At 44.1% G+C, this 17,928-nt stretch overlaps 1 protein-coding gene and 1 pseudogene across 6 annotated transcripts in view; one reads left to right on the forward strand and one right to left on the reverse strand.

Moving 5' to 3' along the window:
* The window catches only part of DENND2A (DENN domain containing 2A), a 104,037-nt gene that overhangs the window by 50,556 nt on the left and 35,553 nt on the right, over window positions 1–17,928 (forward strand). For 5 of the 6 annotated variants that reach the window (XM_025434019.3, XM_025434015.3, XM_035699758.2 and 2 more), the window contains 5 exons: window positions 4,995–5,195; window positions 8,475–8,568; window positions 9,335–9,385; window positions 10,722–10,909; window positions 17,145–17,254. In XM_025434019.3, the coding sequence (XP_025289804.1) occupies window positions 4,995–5,195; window positions 8,475–8,568; window positions 9,335–9,385; window positions 10,722–10,909; window positions 17,145–17,254 (644 nt within the window). The remainder of the gene's footprint in view (window positions 1–4,994; window positions 5,196–8,474; window positions 8,569–9,334; window positions 9,386–10,721; window positions 10,910–17,144; window positions 17,255–17,928) is intronic. The other variant, XM_025434016.3, reaches the window with a different exon arrangement.
* Window positions 2,341–2,658, reverse strand: LOC112651076 (40S ribosomal protein S27-like; annotated as a pseudogene).

A 17,928-nucleotide genomic window follows, 5' to 3' on the forward strand; every position in this document is an offset into this window, starting at 1 on the left:
AGATTGGAGAGTCTGTGTGCCTCTGTAACAGGGCTAGGCCCCTCCCCCAAGTTTACTCCACAGAGACACAATGGGAATGGGCATATTATCATTAGGGCATGTTGGTGTGAGGCTTTCTGATCAAAACCTGCAATCTTCTCTGGGCCACAACCTGACAGTCATCCCTTGGGTTCTACAGTATCTTTCCTTTTATACTATAGTTCAGATTTGGCAGCTACCACTGGTTGACTGGTTTTGTAAATAATGTGTTTCTGGAAAATGGCCATGCTCATTCATGCACATATTGCATATGGTGCTTTTGCACTGCAATGGTGGAGTTGAGTAGTTGTGACAAAGCCTAATATATTTAGTTTGTCCTTTAAGAAAAAGCTTGCTGCCCCTTGCTAAGTCCAAGATTCACACCCTCACTTTCAGAGGCCTTCCACAGACACTTTGATGTCATCATTGGTGTATGATATCTTCCATCTGTTCCGCTGTACTCATTCTGAGCCATGAGCACTCTCTGGTCGAATTTGCTCCTCCTCATTTCTGTGCCTCTTCTGAGAGTGTGCTGTCTACCTGAGAACGAATGCTATACCCCAGAGCCCACTAGGTTCTCTGTAAACAATGAAGTAGCAGCTGAAATCCTACCCCTCATGAAAGCTCCTTGGACATTTGGGGGCTGATTCTGGGTGCTCAGGGGGGCACACCAGGGCCCCTTTTTCTGGCAGTGTCACCACTGGGGGATGCAGCCCACATAGGCTCCACCAGGTCTCTTGATACCCTTTAGAGAGCTACATGCCATGTTTTGATATCTTTCTGTTGTCTTTCTTCTCAGACCTTTTCAGAGGTCAAATCTTTGAACAAATACTATCACAACCTAAAAGTCTAATGAAAACAGATACCTGCTTTTTGCCAACAATTTGTTTTGTTTTGTTTTTTTAAGATTTTATTTATTTAATCACGAGAGACAGAGAGAGAGAAAGAGAGAGGCACAGGCAGAGGGAGAAGCAGGATCCACGCAGGAAGCCCAACACGGGACTCAATCCCGGGTCCCCAGGATCACACTCTGGGCTGAAGCCAGTGCTAAACTGCTGAGCCACCAGGGTTGCCCTTTGCCAACAATTTGATACGTGATTCTAATGCAGTGAAAGAATTGGGGCCATTTCCTTGGATTTCACTGCAGATGGAACTTGGTCTATAAGAAAGCTTGTTATTATACTTCTTCTTTGTGCTAGTTTAATTATTAAGATGCCCACAGTGAGCAAACCATACTGGCTTTTTCTACTCAGGGCTTGTGTTGCCAAGCAATTGATTGCTCCCCATAGACTCATGATACAAACATTAGAGCAGGCCACTTAGGAAAGCTAGGAGTCTTTTATTTTTTAATTTAATTAATTAATTTATTTATTTATTTACTTATTTTTAAGAATTTTATTTATTTATTCATGAGAGACACACACAGAGAGAGAGGCAGAGACACAGGCAGAGGGAGAGGGAGAAGCGGGCTCCATGTAGGGAGCCTGACGTGGGACCCAATCCCGGGTCTCCAGGATCACACCCCGGGCTTCAGGCGGCACTAAACCGCTGCACCACCAGGGCTGCCCAAGCTAGGAGTCTTTATTCCCAGAAATCTTTAAAAAGAAAAGGTTCTAGAATTATTGTTACATACTATTTGGAACTGTACAAGAATTGAGAAATCAATGGAACAGAATAAGACTGTTCTATAAGAGTTTAAGATATAGTAAATGTGGCCTTGTAAACTGATAGCAAAAGGGGCACCTGGGAGGCTTTATTGATTAAGTGTCTGCCTTTGGCTCTGGTCATGATCCCAGAGTCCTGGGATGGAGCCCCATGTAGGTCTCCCTGCTTAGCAGGGAGTCTTTTCTCCCTCTCCCTCTACCCCTCCCCATCCCCACCCCAGCTTGTGCTTTCTTTCTCTCTCAAATAAATAATATTTTTTTAAAAATGATAACAAAAGAAAGCCTTGTTTATTAAATGGAATAGGGTTAACTTAGCTTGGAGAAAAAAATCAGTTTAGACTACAAGCAATAAAATAAATTATTGATGGATTAATGAATAAAATAAGTTTAAAATAAACTAAGAAAATCCAAAAGAAAATGAAATTAAATACATATTAAATGTCTAAAAAGATACAGATTTTCTTTTTTTTTTCTTTTTTTTTTTTTTAAGATACAGATTTTCTAGGCTAAGAGAGACAAGATTAAATCAGTCACAAAGGAAAAGTTGAACAGATTTCACATATAAAAATTTCACATAACCCCCCACAAAAAACCCAAAACACTTGCAGCAAAATTGACAAATAGTTCATAGTTTTGTTTTGTTTTTTTTAATCCAAAATCTGTTTATTGGGATAGCGTCCCACTCTTCTTGATTCAGGGAGCTTTTAGTGCTGCTTCCGCCTGAAAGAGCATCCTTCTGTAAGCCTTGCTTTTCCTCCCATGGGCTGGCAGAGGACTGTGGAGTGGGCGACACACAGAACTACGGTCTGTGCGTGGCTGAAGGTGGTGGTGATTTAGTAGCATCCAGGCACTTCATTCACATCCATGAAGTAGGAGTTGGGGCTCTGCACCAGGTGCTTCTTCTTGTATTTCCTCCTCTTCTCTTCTGGGGACAGGTACAAGAGGTCCTTCACGAGGGGCATGTTCTTGTGGGAAGGTCATCACTACCAGAAAGGCATATAGTTCATAGCTTAAAGCTCATCCACATTAAAAAGAAAAACACTGGGATCCCAAAAGAAGGCAAAGAACATAAATAGTATAATAAAAAAGCAGTTAGCATATTAAAGTATGAAAAAATGTCCATGTCATAAGAGAAAAACATATATTGAATGGCTGTTGTGTATCTGGTATTTTGCCCGGTGCTTAAATACCTTTTCCCCATATAATTCATTAATTCATTTTTAAAAAGAGACTTTGCAGTTATAATTATAGTATCATACAGTGTGCATCCTGGAAGTTCTTTAAGGAAATGGATAGTCCAGAAATTTTAAAATTTTATCTATTTTTTATTTCCATGTTAATATATTCATATGGTTCAAAATTTAAGGAGTATGAAAGATATACAGTGAAAAATCTTCCTCTCGCCCCTGACCTTCCATTTCTGTCCTGCAGAACAACCACTGTTAGTTTATGTATCCTTCAGAACTATTCTATGCATACACCAGTAGGATAGCTCCTGAAAACACACACAAATATCAGCATGGTATGCTGGCTCTCCTACACCTTGCTTGTTATGCCTAATGATATGCATCTGTCAGAACCTTCTGTATCAGTACATTCAGATTTTTTACACCTGCCTTGTTGTTGTTTTTTTTTAATTTTTATTTATTTATGATAGTCATAGAGAGAGAAAGAGAGAGAGGCAGAGACACAGGCAGAGGGAGAAGCAGGCTCCATGCACCGGGAGCCCGACATTCAATCCCGGGTCTCCAGGATGGCGCCCTGGGCCAAAGGCAGGTGCCAAACCTCTGCACCACCCAGGGATCCCTACACCTGCCTTGTATTTCACGATGTGGAGGACCATAACTTACTTGACCAGCATCTGCTGATAGACATCTAGATTGTTTCCAGTATTTTGTGTTTGCAAACCATTTTTTTTTCACAGTGTACAGTTTACTTTACACAATGTAGCTTGCCTCATACAATGTAACTTTACACAAGTATGTATCAGTAGGTCCCATTCCCACAGGTAGAATTGCAGAGTGAAAGGGTATATGCATTTGTAATTTTGTTGACACTGCTTGATTGCCCTCCATAGAACTGTACCAATTTCCAGTCCCACCAAAATTTTATGAAAGTGTGAAAGGGACTATTTCCCTCACTTTCACCAATCCAGTGAGTTATCAGATTTACCTTTGCTAATCTTTAGTGAAAAATGTCTCTATGAATTTTAATTTTATGAATGAAACTAAGAATCTTTTCTATATCTAAGCATCATTGTATTTCTTTTCCTATAAATTTTCCAATCCTGGGGTGCCTGGGTAGCTCAGTGGCTGAGTGTCTGTCTGCCTTTGGCTCAGGTTGTGATCCCAGGGTCCTGCGATTGAGTCCCTCTTTTTTTTTTTTTCAAAGATTTTATTTATTTATTCATGAGAGACACAGAGAGAGAGAAAGAGGCAGAGACATAGGCAGAGGGAGAAGCAGGCTCCCCTCAGGGAGCCCAGTGTGGGACTGGATCCCTGAACTCCAGGATCACACCCTGATCATGAAAGCAGAGCTTAACTGCTGAGCCATCCAGGCGTCCCAATAAATAAAATCTTTAAAAAAAAATGTTTTCCAGGCTTATTTTTACCCGTTTGTCTTTTCATTAATTTGTAGTATTTTTAGAAAAATAAATTCTCCAAGTTGCAGGATTTTCTGTGGCTTTTTTTGTTCTTTTGTGTTTTGCCAGGGTTTTTTTTTTTTTTTTTTTTTTTTTTTTTTGCCTTTGACATTAAAGTGGCTCGTTTTTAGAAATAAGACTCTGAGCCTTAGGGAGTGAAACTCCTTGTATAGGAGGCACTCACCTTATCAAGGGCAGGGTCAAAGCTGGGCTTAGGTCTCCTCCCTCGAAGTACAGTGAGTCTTGTTCTCAGAATACCCAATTTGTACAGGTAAGGGATTGAGCCAGTGAATTGTCACTTATTTATTTATTTTTAAATTTTATGTATTTACTTATGAGAGACACAGAGAGAGGCAGAGACGCAGGCAGAGGGAGAAGCAGGCTCCATGCAGGGAGCCTGACGTGGTACTCGATCCTGGGTCTCTAGGATCAGGCACTGGGCTGAAGACGGCGCTAAACCACTGAGCCACCCGGGCTGCCCTAATTCTCACTTATTTAAAAAGAGGGACTGGATTGGCTTTGCATCCATTGTCATAGACAAACTCATTATATCCTGGGAAGAGAGACCAGCTTTCTCTCCATCTCGTGGTCTGTATCACTGGCACCCCCAGTTATCTCCCGGTTAGGCCCGTTGTATTTATTTGCTCTTCTTTTCTCTTTTCCCTTCCCAGCAGTCATTGGCCAAACCTGCTATTTTCCGGCAAAATTCAGAGAGGAGGAACTTCAAACTGCTGGACACCAGGAAGCTGAGTCGGGATGGATATGGGTCGCCTTCCAAAATTAGCCCTCCCTCCACCCCCAGCAGCCCTGATGACACTTTCTTTAACCTTGGAGACCCGCAGAATGGCAGGAAGAAGAAAAAGATACCCAAGGTAAGACTTGCAACAAGCTTTGTGTACAGATACACACTTGCCCTTCACTACTGAGAAAGGCTTCAGAGGAGTCTGGGCAAAGAACAACTCTCTTCTACCTGCTTCATCACAGGCCAGGTAGACACTGCCGTGAAACTAGCAGACTGGGCTATCTGGGCTTTTGTCATAATAATTACTGTGGTCCTGTAGCCTTCCCCTTAGCCATTTCCTCTCCCAGCCTAAACTCTCAGGAGCCTATACTCATGATCCCAGATCATGTTTCCAAAGCCTGGTCTCAAAAGGCCACTTCCTCCTCCTTCACAGCCTGAAAAAGTAGAGCTGTATTCATCATGCTCTGAGTCACACTTTGGTCAACACCAGCTGCAGAGGCAGTACCATGTGGAGCCTGTGCTCTGAGGCGGCACTTGTCAAAACTACATCTTTCCTTGCTCTTTTCAACCCCAAAGGTAAAATGTACCCAGTGGCACATATGCACCCTAATGCGGCTGCTATTGATTCAATTCCCTTTTGCTCTCTTCCAGCCCTCCATGCTGGTCCCTCTTCATTGGCTGCTTTGGTACCAACTTCCTATGGGAACTTTTAGAGTAGAGATTCTTCATTTCTGAGTACATGGATGGATGGATGATGGATGGATGGATGGATGGGACTTAGGGATCATGAAATTATAGAAGGCTTTGGGGAGTTTGGAGGGATAGAGAGGAGAGGATTATCTGTAGATTTCATCAGATTTCTCAAAGTGGTGCATTGACCTGAAAGTCATGGGACATTTACAAGCTGGTTCCTCCCGGCAGTTTGGTTAATTGTAATTTCACTCCTACCACACCTATCCTCAACTTTCTCATTCAGGTGAAGTTGAGTCACTTCTGAAGAGTAAGGGCAGCTAGGGTCAGATGGTTGAGAAAAAGACCTATAACCTGCAGCCTGGTTGGAGGGGGGTTGCAGGTGGAACAGAAGAAAAGGCACCTTGCTTTTTTTTTGCTCATGAAGGCAGGCAGAAGGCCCAGGCGGGCCTTTATGCCTTCTAGGTTTGGCCTTGTCCTGCCCAGGGTCCAGGGCTTGGAGCAGGTTGCATATTGATTATTTGATGCTTCCTGAATGAGCTCTACTAACATGTGGATCCCAGTCTCTTTCAGCACAGATTCACTCAGGTGCCTCCCACCCACTGCCCTCCAGAGTCACTGTCCTGTGCCATCATGATAGCTGCTCCAGGGGCTCCCGAAGTGTGGCCTCCCTAGCCACTCCCTTAACTGCCCTTCTGCTTGTTCTGGCACCATTCATAGGTATCCATAATGTCAAAATCCTACAGTTGTGGAATAATTAAAAGTGGCTATTAACATCTATACTGCCAGCCTCATCATTATTTTAGCAAATTAAACGGAGAAAAATGGATTAGCTGTTGGGTTAAAAGACCTTTAACACAGCTCTAAATTTACATGAGTATGTGAGTATGTGATTCTTTTTTTTTTAAAGAGTTTATTTATTTATTAGGGGGGGAGGGGTAGAGGAAGAGGAAAAATCCTAAACATACTCCCTGCTGAGCACAGAGCCCAGCTCAGGGCTCCATCCCATGACCTTGAGATCATGACCTGACCCAAAATCAAGAGCTGACATCTAATTGACTGAGCCACCCAGGTGCCCCCTAGTACAGAACACTTTTAAAACAACAAAACGGGATCCCTAGGTGGCGCAGCGGTTTGGCGCCTGCCTTCGGCCTAGGGCGCGATCCTGGAGACCCGGGATCAAATCCCACATCGGGCTCCCAGTGCATGGAGCCTGCTTCTTCCTCTGCCTGTGTCTCTGCCTCTCTCTCTCTCTCTGTGACTATCATAAATAAATAAATAAATAAAAATTAAAAAAAAATAAAACAACAAAACTTGGGGCAGCCTGGGTGGCTCAGCGGTTTAGCGCCACCTTCAGCGCAGGGCCTGATCCTAGAGACCCGGGATCGAGTCCCATGTTGGGCTCCCTGCATGGAGCCTGCTTCTCCCTCTGCTTGTATCTCTGCCTCTCTCTATCTCTGTGTCTCTCATGAATAAATAAATAAAATCTTTTTAAAAAATACAGTTATGGGCAGCCCCAGTGGTGCAGTGGTTTAGTGCTGCCTGCAGCCCAGGGCATGATCCTGGAGACCCAGGATCGAGTCCCACGTCGGGCTCCCTGCATGGAGCCTGCTTCTCCCTCTGTCTGTGTCTCTGCCTCTCTCTCTCTCTCTGGGTCTCTCATGAATAAATAAATAAAATCTTTAAAAAAATACAGTTATGTGAGAGCATGTTTAAAGTTTTTCTCTCTGGGGAAAATTTTTTCAATAAAAAGGAACAGAGGTTTATTGATTGAAGTATATATGGCTTCCATTTATTCTACTACCTGATTTAAAGTGAGAAAAACTCTCTGTCACGTCGTTCATTCTACTCACAAGGCACTCATGAATTGTTTGATAGCTGTGAATGCATCTTGGTCCTTGCTATTAGCTTGTGAACTCCCCAGGAACGGATGCCATGTCTTATATCTTTTTATCCCTCACAGCTCCTAGCAAAACCCTTTGTACATAGGAGATGCATAGTAGTCATCCAACAAATTCACAATCAACAAATACTTGCTGAGTACCTACTAGGTGCCAGGCACTGTTCCACCCCATAGAGGCACTGTTACAGCAGCAAACAAAAGTGACAAAAATTCCCACCTGCATGGAGCTTACATCCTAATGTTCACTGTATTTTAACAAGTTGGAAGGATGTTAACTGTATTGTAGCTGTCTTCTGGCTAATTTTGGATAGCAAGTGGAGGTAATCCCGGCCTTCTCGCTGCCCAGTGCTGCTCAGATGGTCTTTGGCATGGTTCCTACAAAAGGGGCCCTGCCTGGGAGGCTTTTTATTTTTGCTGTCTCTTACTTTTTTTGTTTTGTTTTGTTTTTTCCTGAGGGGGCAAAGCCTGCTCCCAAACCACAGTAACATCCTGGCATCGAAGGGGGCGCAGCCATCACATAATTAGCCAATGAGATTGTCTCCCTGTGTTTCCGCTGGCTGCATCAGTATATTTAGACATCAGCTGTTCATACATCCATGAGGATGGCAGCCTCCTCTAGTGTTCTCGAAGGTCATGTTCTTGTCTGGTATAAAAGAGGAGTTGAAAGATGCCAGTGGACCAGTAGGAAGTAGTCCCTCCCTCCTTCTTTCCCCAGCCTTCCATAATCCCAGAAGAGAATGAGCAGCAAAGGAATCCCAGCTGCACATGGGGAGGAAGTTGCTAACACTGGCTTTTCTTTTCCCCCATGTCTGGCAGCTGGTGTTGCGAATCAATGCCATTTATGAGGCCCGGAGAGGAAAGAAACGTGTGAAGAGGCTGTCCCAGTCTCAGGAGAGCAACTCAGGAAAAGGTAGGACTCCCCCGCCATCACCACCACCTGCCACGTCCCTTCTCTCCCAACAATGTGAAAACAGACTCTTCCTAAAAGAGGCTTCCTGTTGTTTCGGGTTGCTCACCACAGAGGAAAACAAACTGGTGCTTTGTAAATACCTCCTGTCCTTGGGACAGCAAAGAGCCAAAGAGCCAAAGAGCCAGGAAGGAGCTCAGCCTGGTGGTGGGTCTTCTGTCCTATTTCTTTTTTTTTTTTTTTTTTTTTCTTTTTTTTTTTTTATGATAGTCACAGAGAGAGAGAGACAGAGACACAGGCAGAGGGAGAAGCAGGCTCCATGCACTGGGAGCCTGATGTGGGACTCAATCCTGGGTCTCCAGGATCGCGCCCTAGGCCAAAGGCAGGCGCCAAACCGCTGCGCCACCTAGGGATCCCTCTTCTGTCCTATTTCATTGTCCATTGGTCAAGCAAGCCCAGCACTGCAAACTCTCACCCTGGGAGCCGCCGTCTTTGCTCAGCATGCATTAAAGGAGCCAGTTTCTGCTATATTATTGGATATAGGTACCATCTGAACCAGAGCCACATTAATTTGGAAATATATTTAGTTGAACACAGACCTAGTTTGTCCATTAACATTTCTATGGACAAAAAGAAAATAGCCCCTCTGAAGTAGAAATCTTGGATTTGTGTCACTTCACACAGAAAGTTTCCTGTATTAGAAAAACTCACATGTGTAACTTTCTTCTCGTTGACTTTTTGTTTGTTTGTTGCTTGTTTTTCTTTCTAGTGACGGATGAGAACAGTGAGTCTGACAGTGACACGGAGGAGAAGCTGAAAGGTGAGGTGACTGGTTGCCATGCAGGGGGCTGGGGAGCTACCAAGATGGTCCTTCCTGCTTAATGTGAGGGATGGCACAAAGCGTACTTGCACAACCTTATTAGGGAAAGATGTGAACATCTGAGGGCATAGGGGACCTGCAGGGTTCATTGGGGCGTGGTCAGTGCTGAGTACAGGCCTGTTTGGTGGCTGAGCATGTGGCTCCAGAGATCCAGGGTGGCTACAACTACAGTGGCCCCCCTTCTTGGTGCTTTCCACAGCTGTAGGGCACAGCACTGTTGGCCTGGGATTCCAGAGCCTCTTGTCCAATTCCCATGAAAATTGCTAGAAGGTCAGGAGGAAATCACTTAAGATCTCAGGGCCTGGGGCAGCCCGGGTGGCTCAGCGGTTTAGCACCGCCTTCAGCCCAGGGTGTGATCCTGGAGACCCAGGATCGAATCCCACGTCGGGCTCCCTGCATGGAGCCTGCCTCTCCCTCTGCCTGTGTCTGTGCCTCTCTCTCTCTCTCTCTCTCTCTCTCTCTCTCTGTGTGTCTCTCATGAATAAATAAATAAAATCTTTAAAAAAAAAAAAGATCTCAGGGCCTCTAGTTCCTCATCTGTCAAATGAAGTCACTGCAATAATTGGTCTCTGTAGATCTAAGTTTGGTGACTTTGGTCCAGGCTTTAGTGAGTTTTCCATGATTTCTCAGACCCCAGGGGGAAGCCAAAGAAAGCCATAGTCCAGGGCTACTGAGTGAGGTAATGGGGCCTATCCGGCCAATGGCCCAGCCTCACTCCTCTCTCATGCCCAGCTGCTCCCTGACCCACCTCTAGAATAAAGTTGAGCCTGTTTCCATCACACAGAACAGTGGCAGGAGGGAAGGTGGGTGGGAGCTCCTGAGTTAGTCTTGGCTCTGCCCATTCTGTCAGGCAAAAGATTACAGAGTTCCTCGCTCCCAAAGTTCTGTGGTCTGGATTTTATCACATCCTACAAACTGAAAGTTGAGGGAAATGTGTGAGGGGAGGAGTCAGTGTCCCCACCCCCCCTGACAGAGAGACTCAAGGATCACTCAAACCACTGCCCCAAGTCCACACAGCAAACCCCTGGCAGAGCAGAGCCCTGCAGTCCACCCTCCTGCACCCTGTTTAGCCTGGCAGCCTGTCCAGTGTTGCTCCCCAGAGTCTGGCAGGGACCCCAAACAAAGAGTTTCATACTAATGTGTTAAATGTGGGAACACTTTTTTAGGTTTGGAAGGAGTACTCTGAGCTGAGAACTACATAAGCTATCATCTCTCTGTGTGGTTCCATGTTGGAAAGCGAGTTGAGCCCAGGCACTCACTCTCCCTCTCTCCCCAGCTCACAGCCAGCGCCTGGTCAATGTGAAGTCCCGCCTGAAGCATGCTCCCAGATACCCATCCCTTGACCGGGAGCTTATGGAGTACCAGCAGAGGCAGCTGTTCGAGTACTTTGTGGTTGTGTCACTGCACAAGAAGCAGGCTGGGGCTGCCTATGTGCCAGAACTCACGCAGCAGTTCCCGCTCAAGGTACGGGGTAGGCTTGGCTTCTGTGGCCTCTGTGGCCTGCAGAGGGACTGTGGCGTTCTTGCCAACATCTTGTTGGGACTCATGGTTCCCTGGAGATGTGGAAGTCTGAGGAGTGCTCCATGTCTAGAAATTTGGGAAATGAGTCCTAATTAGGGTATATCAAATGAAAAAAGCTGCCCCTGGAGAATTTGGGAGGTCCCAGCAGGTGAGAGATTCAAAGATTCAAAAGTACCGACAAAAACACTTTCTCACCTCCTATGGTGACTATGCTGACCGTGCCAGCCTCGTCATCCTCCCCATCTCCTTATCCACCCACATCTCTTCCCAGGCTACCTAGAAGCCTTTTTTCCCATCAACCCCACACCTCTCCCCAGGGAGTATTGTGTTTGTGTCCATGCTAAATATCTGTATATGCACTGCATACCTCTGGCTTTATGCACTGGAATCCTATTCTATTCTAACATGGCTCATGGCTATGCAGATTTGGCTTTTTTTTTTTTTTTTTAATTTAAGAGAGGAAGAGAGAGAGAACATGAGTAATGGGACGGGGGAGTGAGAGAGAAAGAGACAGAGAAGCCGACTCTCTGATAAGCAGAGTCCACCATGGGGCTCGATCCCAGGACCCTGGGATCATGACCCTAGCCAAAGGCAGGTGCTTAATGGACTGAGCCACCCAGATGCCCCTGTGGATTTGGCTATACCATACATTAAATTAGACACCTAAAATGAAATGGCCTCAGTAAAGCCTCAAATGTCAACACCAACAATGTATAAATTATTTTTAGACTTTTTTTTTAAAGATTTATTTATTTATTTATTTATGATAGAGAGAGAGAGAGAGAGAGAGGCAGAGACACAGGCAGAGGGAGAAGCAGGCTCCATGCCGGGAGCCTGATGCGGGACTCCATCCCGGGACTCCAGGATCGCACCCTGGGCCAAAGGCAGGCGTGAAACCACTGAGCTACCCAGGGATCCCCTATTTTTAGACTTTGACAGCAGTATTAAAGAGGTTCTAATTCAATGCAACCAGAATTTACTGAGACCCTAGTACATTCAAGCTGTTTTCTGCTTGACACCATGTTATTACAAAGATGAGCAGAATGTGTTTCCTGTTCTCAAGAAACTCACACCCTGACAGAAGGGCAAAAGATAAGCATACAAAGACTCCTGAGGTAGAACGTGAGGTTGCACACACATTTTAATGAAGGTGCTCAGAGGCAGGAAGAGGGTAGGGAGTATGAATCCACCTCTCCTCAGAGCCTCTCTTCTGCCACTACCCACGGGTAATCCCACCATGCACCAAGGCCAAGGTTCCCTTGTATCCGGCCAGCTTCTTTCTGTCCTGCCCACTGTGGTCCAGTACAGCAATCAAGCCCTGTCTTCATGGGCAGCCCTGGTGGCTCAGCAGTGTAGCGCCACCTTCGGCCCAGGTTGTGGTCCTGGAGACCTGGGATCGAGTCCCACAAGTCCCACATCGGGCTCTCTGCATGAAACCTGCTTCTCCCTCTGCCTGTGTCCCTGCCTCTCTCTCTGTCTTTCATGAATAAATAAGTAAAATCTTAAAAAAAAAAAAGGGAATCCCTGGGTGGCTCAGCGGTTTAGCGCCTGCCTTTGGCCAAGGGTGTGATCCTGGAGTCCCCAGATCGAGTCCCGCATCAGGCTCCTGCATGGAGCCTGCTTCTCCCTCTGCCTGTATCTCTGCGCCTCTCTCTCTCTCTCTCTCTCTCTCTCTCTCTCTCTCTCTCTCCCTCATGAATAAATAAATAAAATATTTTTAAAAAGAATAAAATAATAAAAAAGATATTTTAAAAAACAGGGCAGCCCCGGTGGCGCAGCGCTTTGGCGTCGCCTGCAGCCCAGGGTATGATCCTGGAGACCCTGGATCAAGTCCCACGTCAGGCTCCCTGCATGGAGGCTGCTTCTCCCTCTCCCTCTGTTTTCTCACTCTTGCTCTCTTTCAAATAAATAAATCTTAAAAGAAATACGCTTCTTTTGAGTGGAAACTTGTATAATCATTGTTGGAAAGGGGACTGACCTGGGAATGAATCAAGAAAAAGTCATCTATACTCTTACTTCACAGAGATCATTGCTATTAGCATTTTATCTTTTCTCATAGTATAATTTTCTGACAAAGCTGGTGTTGTACATTGTATAATTTTTGCATCATGTTTTTTAAACATATCATTATTTAGAAACATATTTAATACAAGGTCTAGAACATTATTTTTTAAATCATATAAAGCTCTGTTATGTGGGTATGCCCTAATCTGTTTAATTGGTCTCTTTCTGCTGGAAATGTATCTTGTTGTCTGTGTTTCTTTAGATATATATTTTGAATGTTATGTGATCATTTTATACACGCATGTTTGCAGATCAGTCTATATCTTCTTGCCTTTGCTCTTTTTCTCTATCAGAAGGATCTTCTTCTTTCTCCTCCTTTCTCTTTCTCATGAGTTTTATTCCCCACTTCTATAGTCACCTTGACCAAGACTTACCTTCCATATTTGCACACTAAAGATCATGTCTGCCATGTTCCATTAAAATGCTCAATATCGGGATCCCTGGGTGGCGCAGCGGTTTAGCGCCTGCCTTTGGCCCGGGGCGTGATCCTGGAGACCCAGGATCGAATCCCACGTCGGGCTCCCGGTGCATGGAGCCTGCTTCTCCCTCTGCCTATGTCTCTGCTTCTCTCTCTCTCTGTGTGACTATCATAAATAAATAAAAATTTAAAAAAAAATTTAAAAAAAAAATGCTCAATATCATGTAATTATCTTTATGACAATTCATGGACATCAGGAAATTTTCCAGCCATTTATGATTGCTTGTATTTGTTTTGGGTTTTCTTTAAGATTTAAGATTTATTTATTCATGAGAGAGACAGACAGACAGAGAGAGAGAGGCAGAGACACAGGCAGAGAGAGAAGCAGGCTCCATGCAGGGAGCCTGATGTGGGACTCAATCCCGGTACTCTGGTACTTTGGTACTCTGGGATCACACCCTGAGCCGAAGGCAGATGCTCAACTGCTGAGCCACCCAGGCGTCTCTGATGGCTTGTATTTGCGAGAGATATCTCCATGTCTCACTTCCTGTAAATGAGCATATGTGCACATATGTGTTGATAACTCCTATGTTGATGACAGCATGTGTAGGCACATGTGTGAACACACATATTTGCGTGTGTCATGTATGTGATCTGAGGGTGGGTACACCCAAACGGATGGGCTATATCGAAAAGTGCTGGAACTTGCCTACCTACAAGGCCCGCTCTTCAGTTTTCTAATATAGTTTATGGCCTTTCACTCTGTGGTGATTAATGACCCCTTCCAACAACTACATCCAACTGATATTTGCTTCTCTGTGAGACTGTCCAAGGGTAATGAAAATTATTGCTTTGGCAACAGTCCAAGCTAGTGAATTACCAACTCAAAAACTGCTCCAGGATCAGTTTGTATCTTCTGGGCCATGGATGAAAGAGAGAATCATTATATAGAAAAGAGACAGTGACTACTGATTTCAAAGAAGGAAAACCAAAGGACAATTAATAATTGGCTTTAAGTCTATAAATGGTAGCTGTTTAATCATTGATAGTTGTTTCAACCATTAATATTAATAACAGTTTTAATTATATTTGCTCTAACCTAAGGGGAAGCATACTAGAAGTAGGTTTTTAAGTTGAAAAAAAATAATCAGCCTGGTGCTCTCTTCCTTTGGACACTCTCTTTAGAGACCTCCCCTCTCTGATTTGGTGTCCTGAGATAGCTTGCAGATCCTCTGGGATGCATTCAACAGAGCTGCTGGTCTGCAGACTTCAGAAGCTGTCTGCAAAGCTGGTTTGAGGTGGAGGTCAATAGCAAGCTCTGAGGGACAAAATAAGAAATTGATGGAAAATATTACAGAAAGAATTTAGGTTAGACATTATAGTTTTCTAACTTCAGAAATTTCATTCTCGCTGAGTGAAGTAAGTCAATTGGAGAAGGACAAACAGTGTATGTTCTCACTCATTTGGGGAATATAAATAATAGTGAAAGGGAATATAAGGGAAGGGAGAAGAAATGTGTGGGAAGTATCAGAAAGGGAGACAGAACATAAAGACTCCTAACTCTGGGAAATGAACTAGGGGTGGTGAAAGGGGAGGAGGGCGGGGGGTGGGGGTGAGTGGGTGACGTGCACTGAAGGGGGGCACTTGACGGGATGAGCACTGGGTGTTATTCTGTATGTTGGTAAATTGAACACCAATAAAAAATAAATTTATTTAAAAAAAAAGAAAAGAAAAGCAACAGTGTTAAATACAAGTGATATTAATCTAAATGCTACTAAATATTAATTGTTCTGTTTATAAGGCTAAATACAAATATTAAAGTTGATAATACTATAAAAAAAAGAAATTTCATTCTCCACTTAAAATACTTGGTACATCAAATTACTGAAGGTAACTTGAGCATAATTTTTCTTTAACTCTTTATAAACAATGGGGATCCATTGTTTCCCCATTGACTCAGCGGGAAGTGCCTGCCTTTGGCCCAGGGTGTGATCCTGGAGTCCTGGGATGAGTCCCACATCAGTCTCCCTGCATAGAGCCTGCCTCTCCCTCTGCCTGTCTCTCTCTCTGTGTCTCTCATGAGTAAATAAGTAAAATCATTTTTAAAAACCTCTTTATAAACAAAAGCTGAATATAAATTTATCAATAAGAACAGAAGTGAGGGCAGCCCGGGTGGCTCAGTGGTTTAGCGCCGCCTTCAGCCCAGGGCATGATCCCGGAGACCCGAGATTGAGTCCCAGGTCGGGCTCCCCGCATGGAGCCTACTTCTCCCTCTGCCTGTGTCTCTGCCTCTCTCTCCTCTCTGTGTTTCTCATGAGTAAATAAATAAAATCTTTAAAAATAATAATAAATAAATACAATCTCTAATCAAACTTTGTAAATTTGTTGTTTTTTAACAAGAGGATATTCATCCAGTCTGTGATGTCAAATCAAAGAGAGAGAGAGAGACACTAAAGATGAAGATTCCTAGCTAAAGGAGCTCCTAGGTGGGTCAGTCAGCTGAGCATTCGTCTCTTGATTTCAGCTCAGGTCATGATCTCAGGGTCATAGGATGGAGCCCTGCATCAGGCTCCATGTTCAGCAGAGTCTACTTGTCTCTCTCCTTCTGCTCCTCCCCACACTCTCTCTCTTAAAAAAAAAATAAATGAAAGTTAAAAAATTAAAATTCCTACTAGATTCCACACTAGTTGTGTGACCATGGATAAATCATTTAACATGTCAGGGCTTACTTCCTTATCTCTAAAATAGGAATGTGAGACTGGATGATGTCTAGTTTCCTTTTGGTTCTGACATTCAAGGGCATTGAAATTATTTTTCTTAAAATATTTTGTTTATTTATTCATGAGAGAGGCAGAGACATAGACAGAGGGAGAAGCAGGCTCCCTGCAGGGAGCCCGATGTGGGACTCAATCCCAGGACCCTGGGATCACATCCTGAGCTAAAGGCAGACACTTAACCACTAAGCCACCCAGGTGTCCCAAGGATATTGAAATTAATTAAAGTTTACTGTATGATGTAATTTAACTGGTTGTATTCGCTAAGAAGTGTTATAAAATGTCTGCCTGGATCAAGGAAGGGCATCTTCCATAGGCCCAGAGATTAGAAGACCAGATTCGCAGCTCCACCTTGCAGATCTATGAGTTTCGTATTTGAAGAGGATAACTTTGACACTTTTTCCTTATTGATTAAAATAGTTATAGTCTGGGATGCCTGGTGGCTCAGTGGTTGAGCATTGGCCTTTGGCTCAGGGCATGATCCTGGAGTCCTGGGATTGAGTCCCACATCATGGAGCCTGCTTCTCTCTCTGCCCATGTCTCTGCTTCTCTCTCTCTGTTTCTCATGAATAAATAAATAAAATCTTTTAAAAATAAATAAAATAAAATAAAATAAAATAAAATATAGTCCAAAAATATATATACAAAAAAAATTAAGTAGTTATATTCCAGAATGTTAGACATGAAAACTATTTCTCTAAAACACACTAATTTTTTTTTTCTCCTGACTTTCCCCGTAAGGCTAGAGTTGATAATGCCCTAGGAAAAAAAGACCCCAGCAGACTGACCTGCAAACGCTTCCTAAGGTTAAGGTGGTGGTCTCAACTATGGGAGTGTGGAAGATGTGGTCTTGCGAAGCGTCTGCCTCTCTCTCCCATACTGGGGTTCAATTCCCAATCTTCTCTCACCTTTCTCCCTACAGTTGGAAAGGTCTTTCAAGTTCATGAGAGAGGCTGAGGACCAACTGAAGGCTATCCCTCAATTCTGTTTTCCTGATGCCAAGGATTGGACACCTGTCCAGCAATTTACCAGGTATGTGCTGGCATCTCCCTTCTCTACCCCCAAAGGCTAATGTAGGCAGGAACCAGGGAGGGGTGCCAGAGAGGATAGAGGCCATAGTTCAGTCTTTCTGCTGCTGAGCGATCCTTTTTTTTTAAGAATTCATTTATTCATGAAAGAACAGAGAATGAGAGAGAGGGGGGCAGAGGCACAGGCAAAGGGAGAAGCAGACCTCATACAGGAAGCCCAATGCAGGACTTGATCCTGGGACCCTAGCATCATGCCCTGAGCCAAAGGCAGATGCTTAACCACTGAGCCACCCAGGCGTCCCTGCTGAGCGATCCTGATGGGCCCCTGGCTAGAGATTTTCCCCACCTGTGTTTTAAAACTTCCCTGAAGATAAGAACCACCTTGCTAAATAGGCAAATTCCCAGGCCTCCCATTAAATCTGGGCCTATTTGGTCCATAAGCCCCTGTGAGGGGCAGAAGTAATTCTTGAGTCTAGGAGAAGCTAGAGGAGCATTGCCTATCACCCTTCCTTGTCCCATGCTCTGGAAACATTTCTTTAAGAGCAGCCCATTCAGTTGTTAACTCAGATTGTGATAGGTTTACATTTCTGCTTTAACCATGTTGTTACATACCAGTATTTTTGTTATCAGATATTTCAGCAATTGATCAAACTCAGAGGGCTGCATATCCTGTGTTTC

Source organism: Canis lupus, chromosome 16 (genome assembly GCF_003254725.2).
Source record: "Canis lupus dingo isolate Sandy chromosome 16, ASM325472v2, whole genome shotgun sequence".
In the NCBI taxonomy this organism is placed as follows: Eukaryota; Metazoa; Chordata; class Mammalia; order Carnivora; family Canidae; genus Canis; species Canis lupus.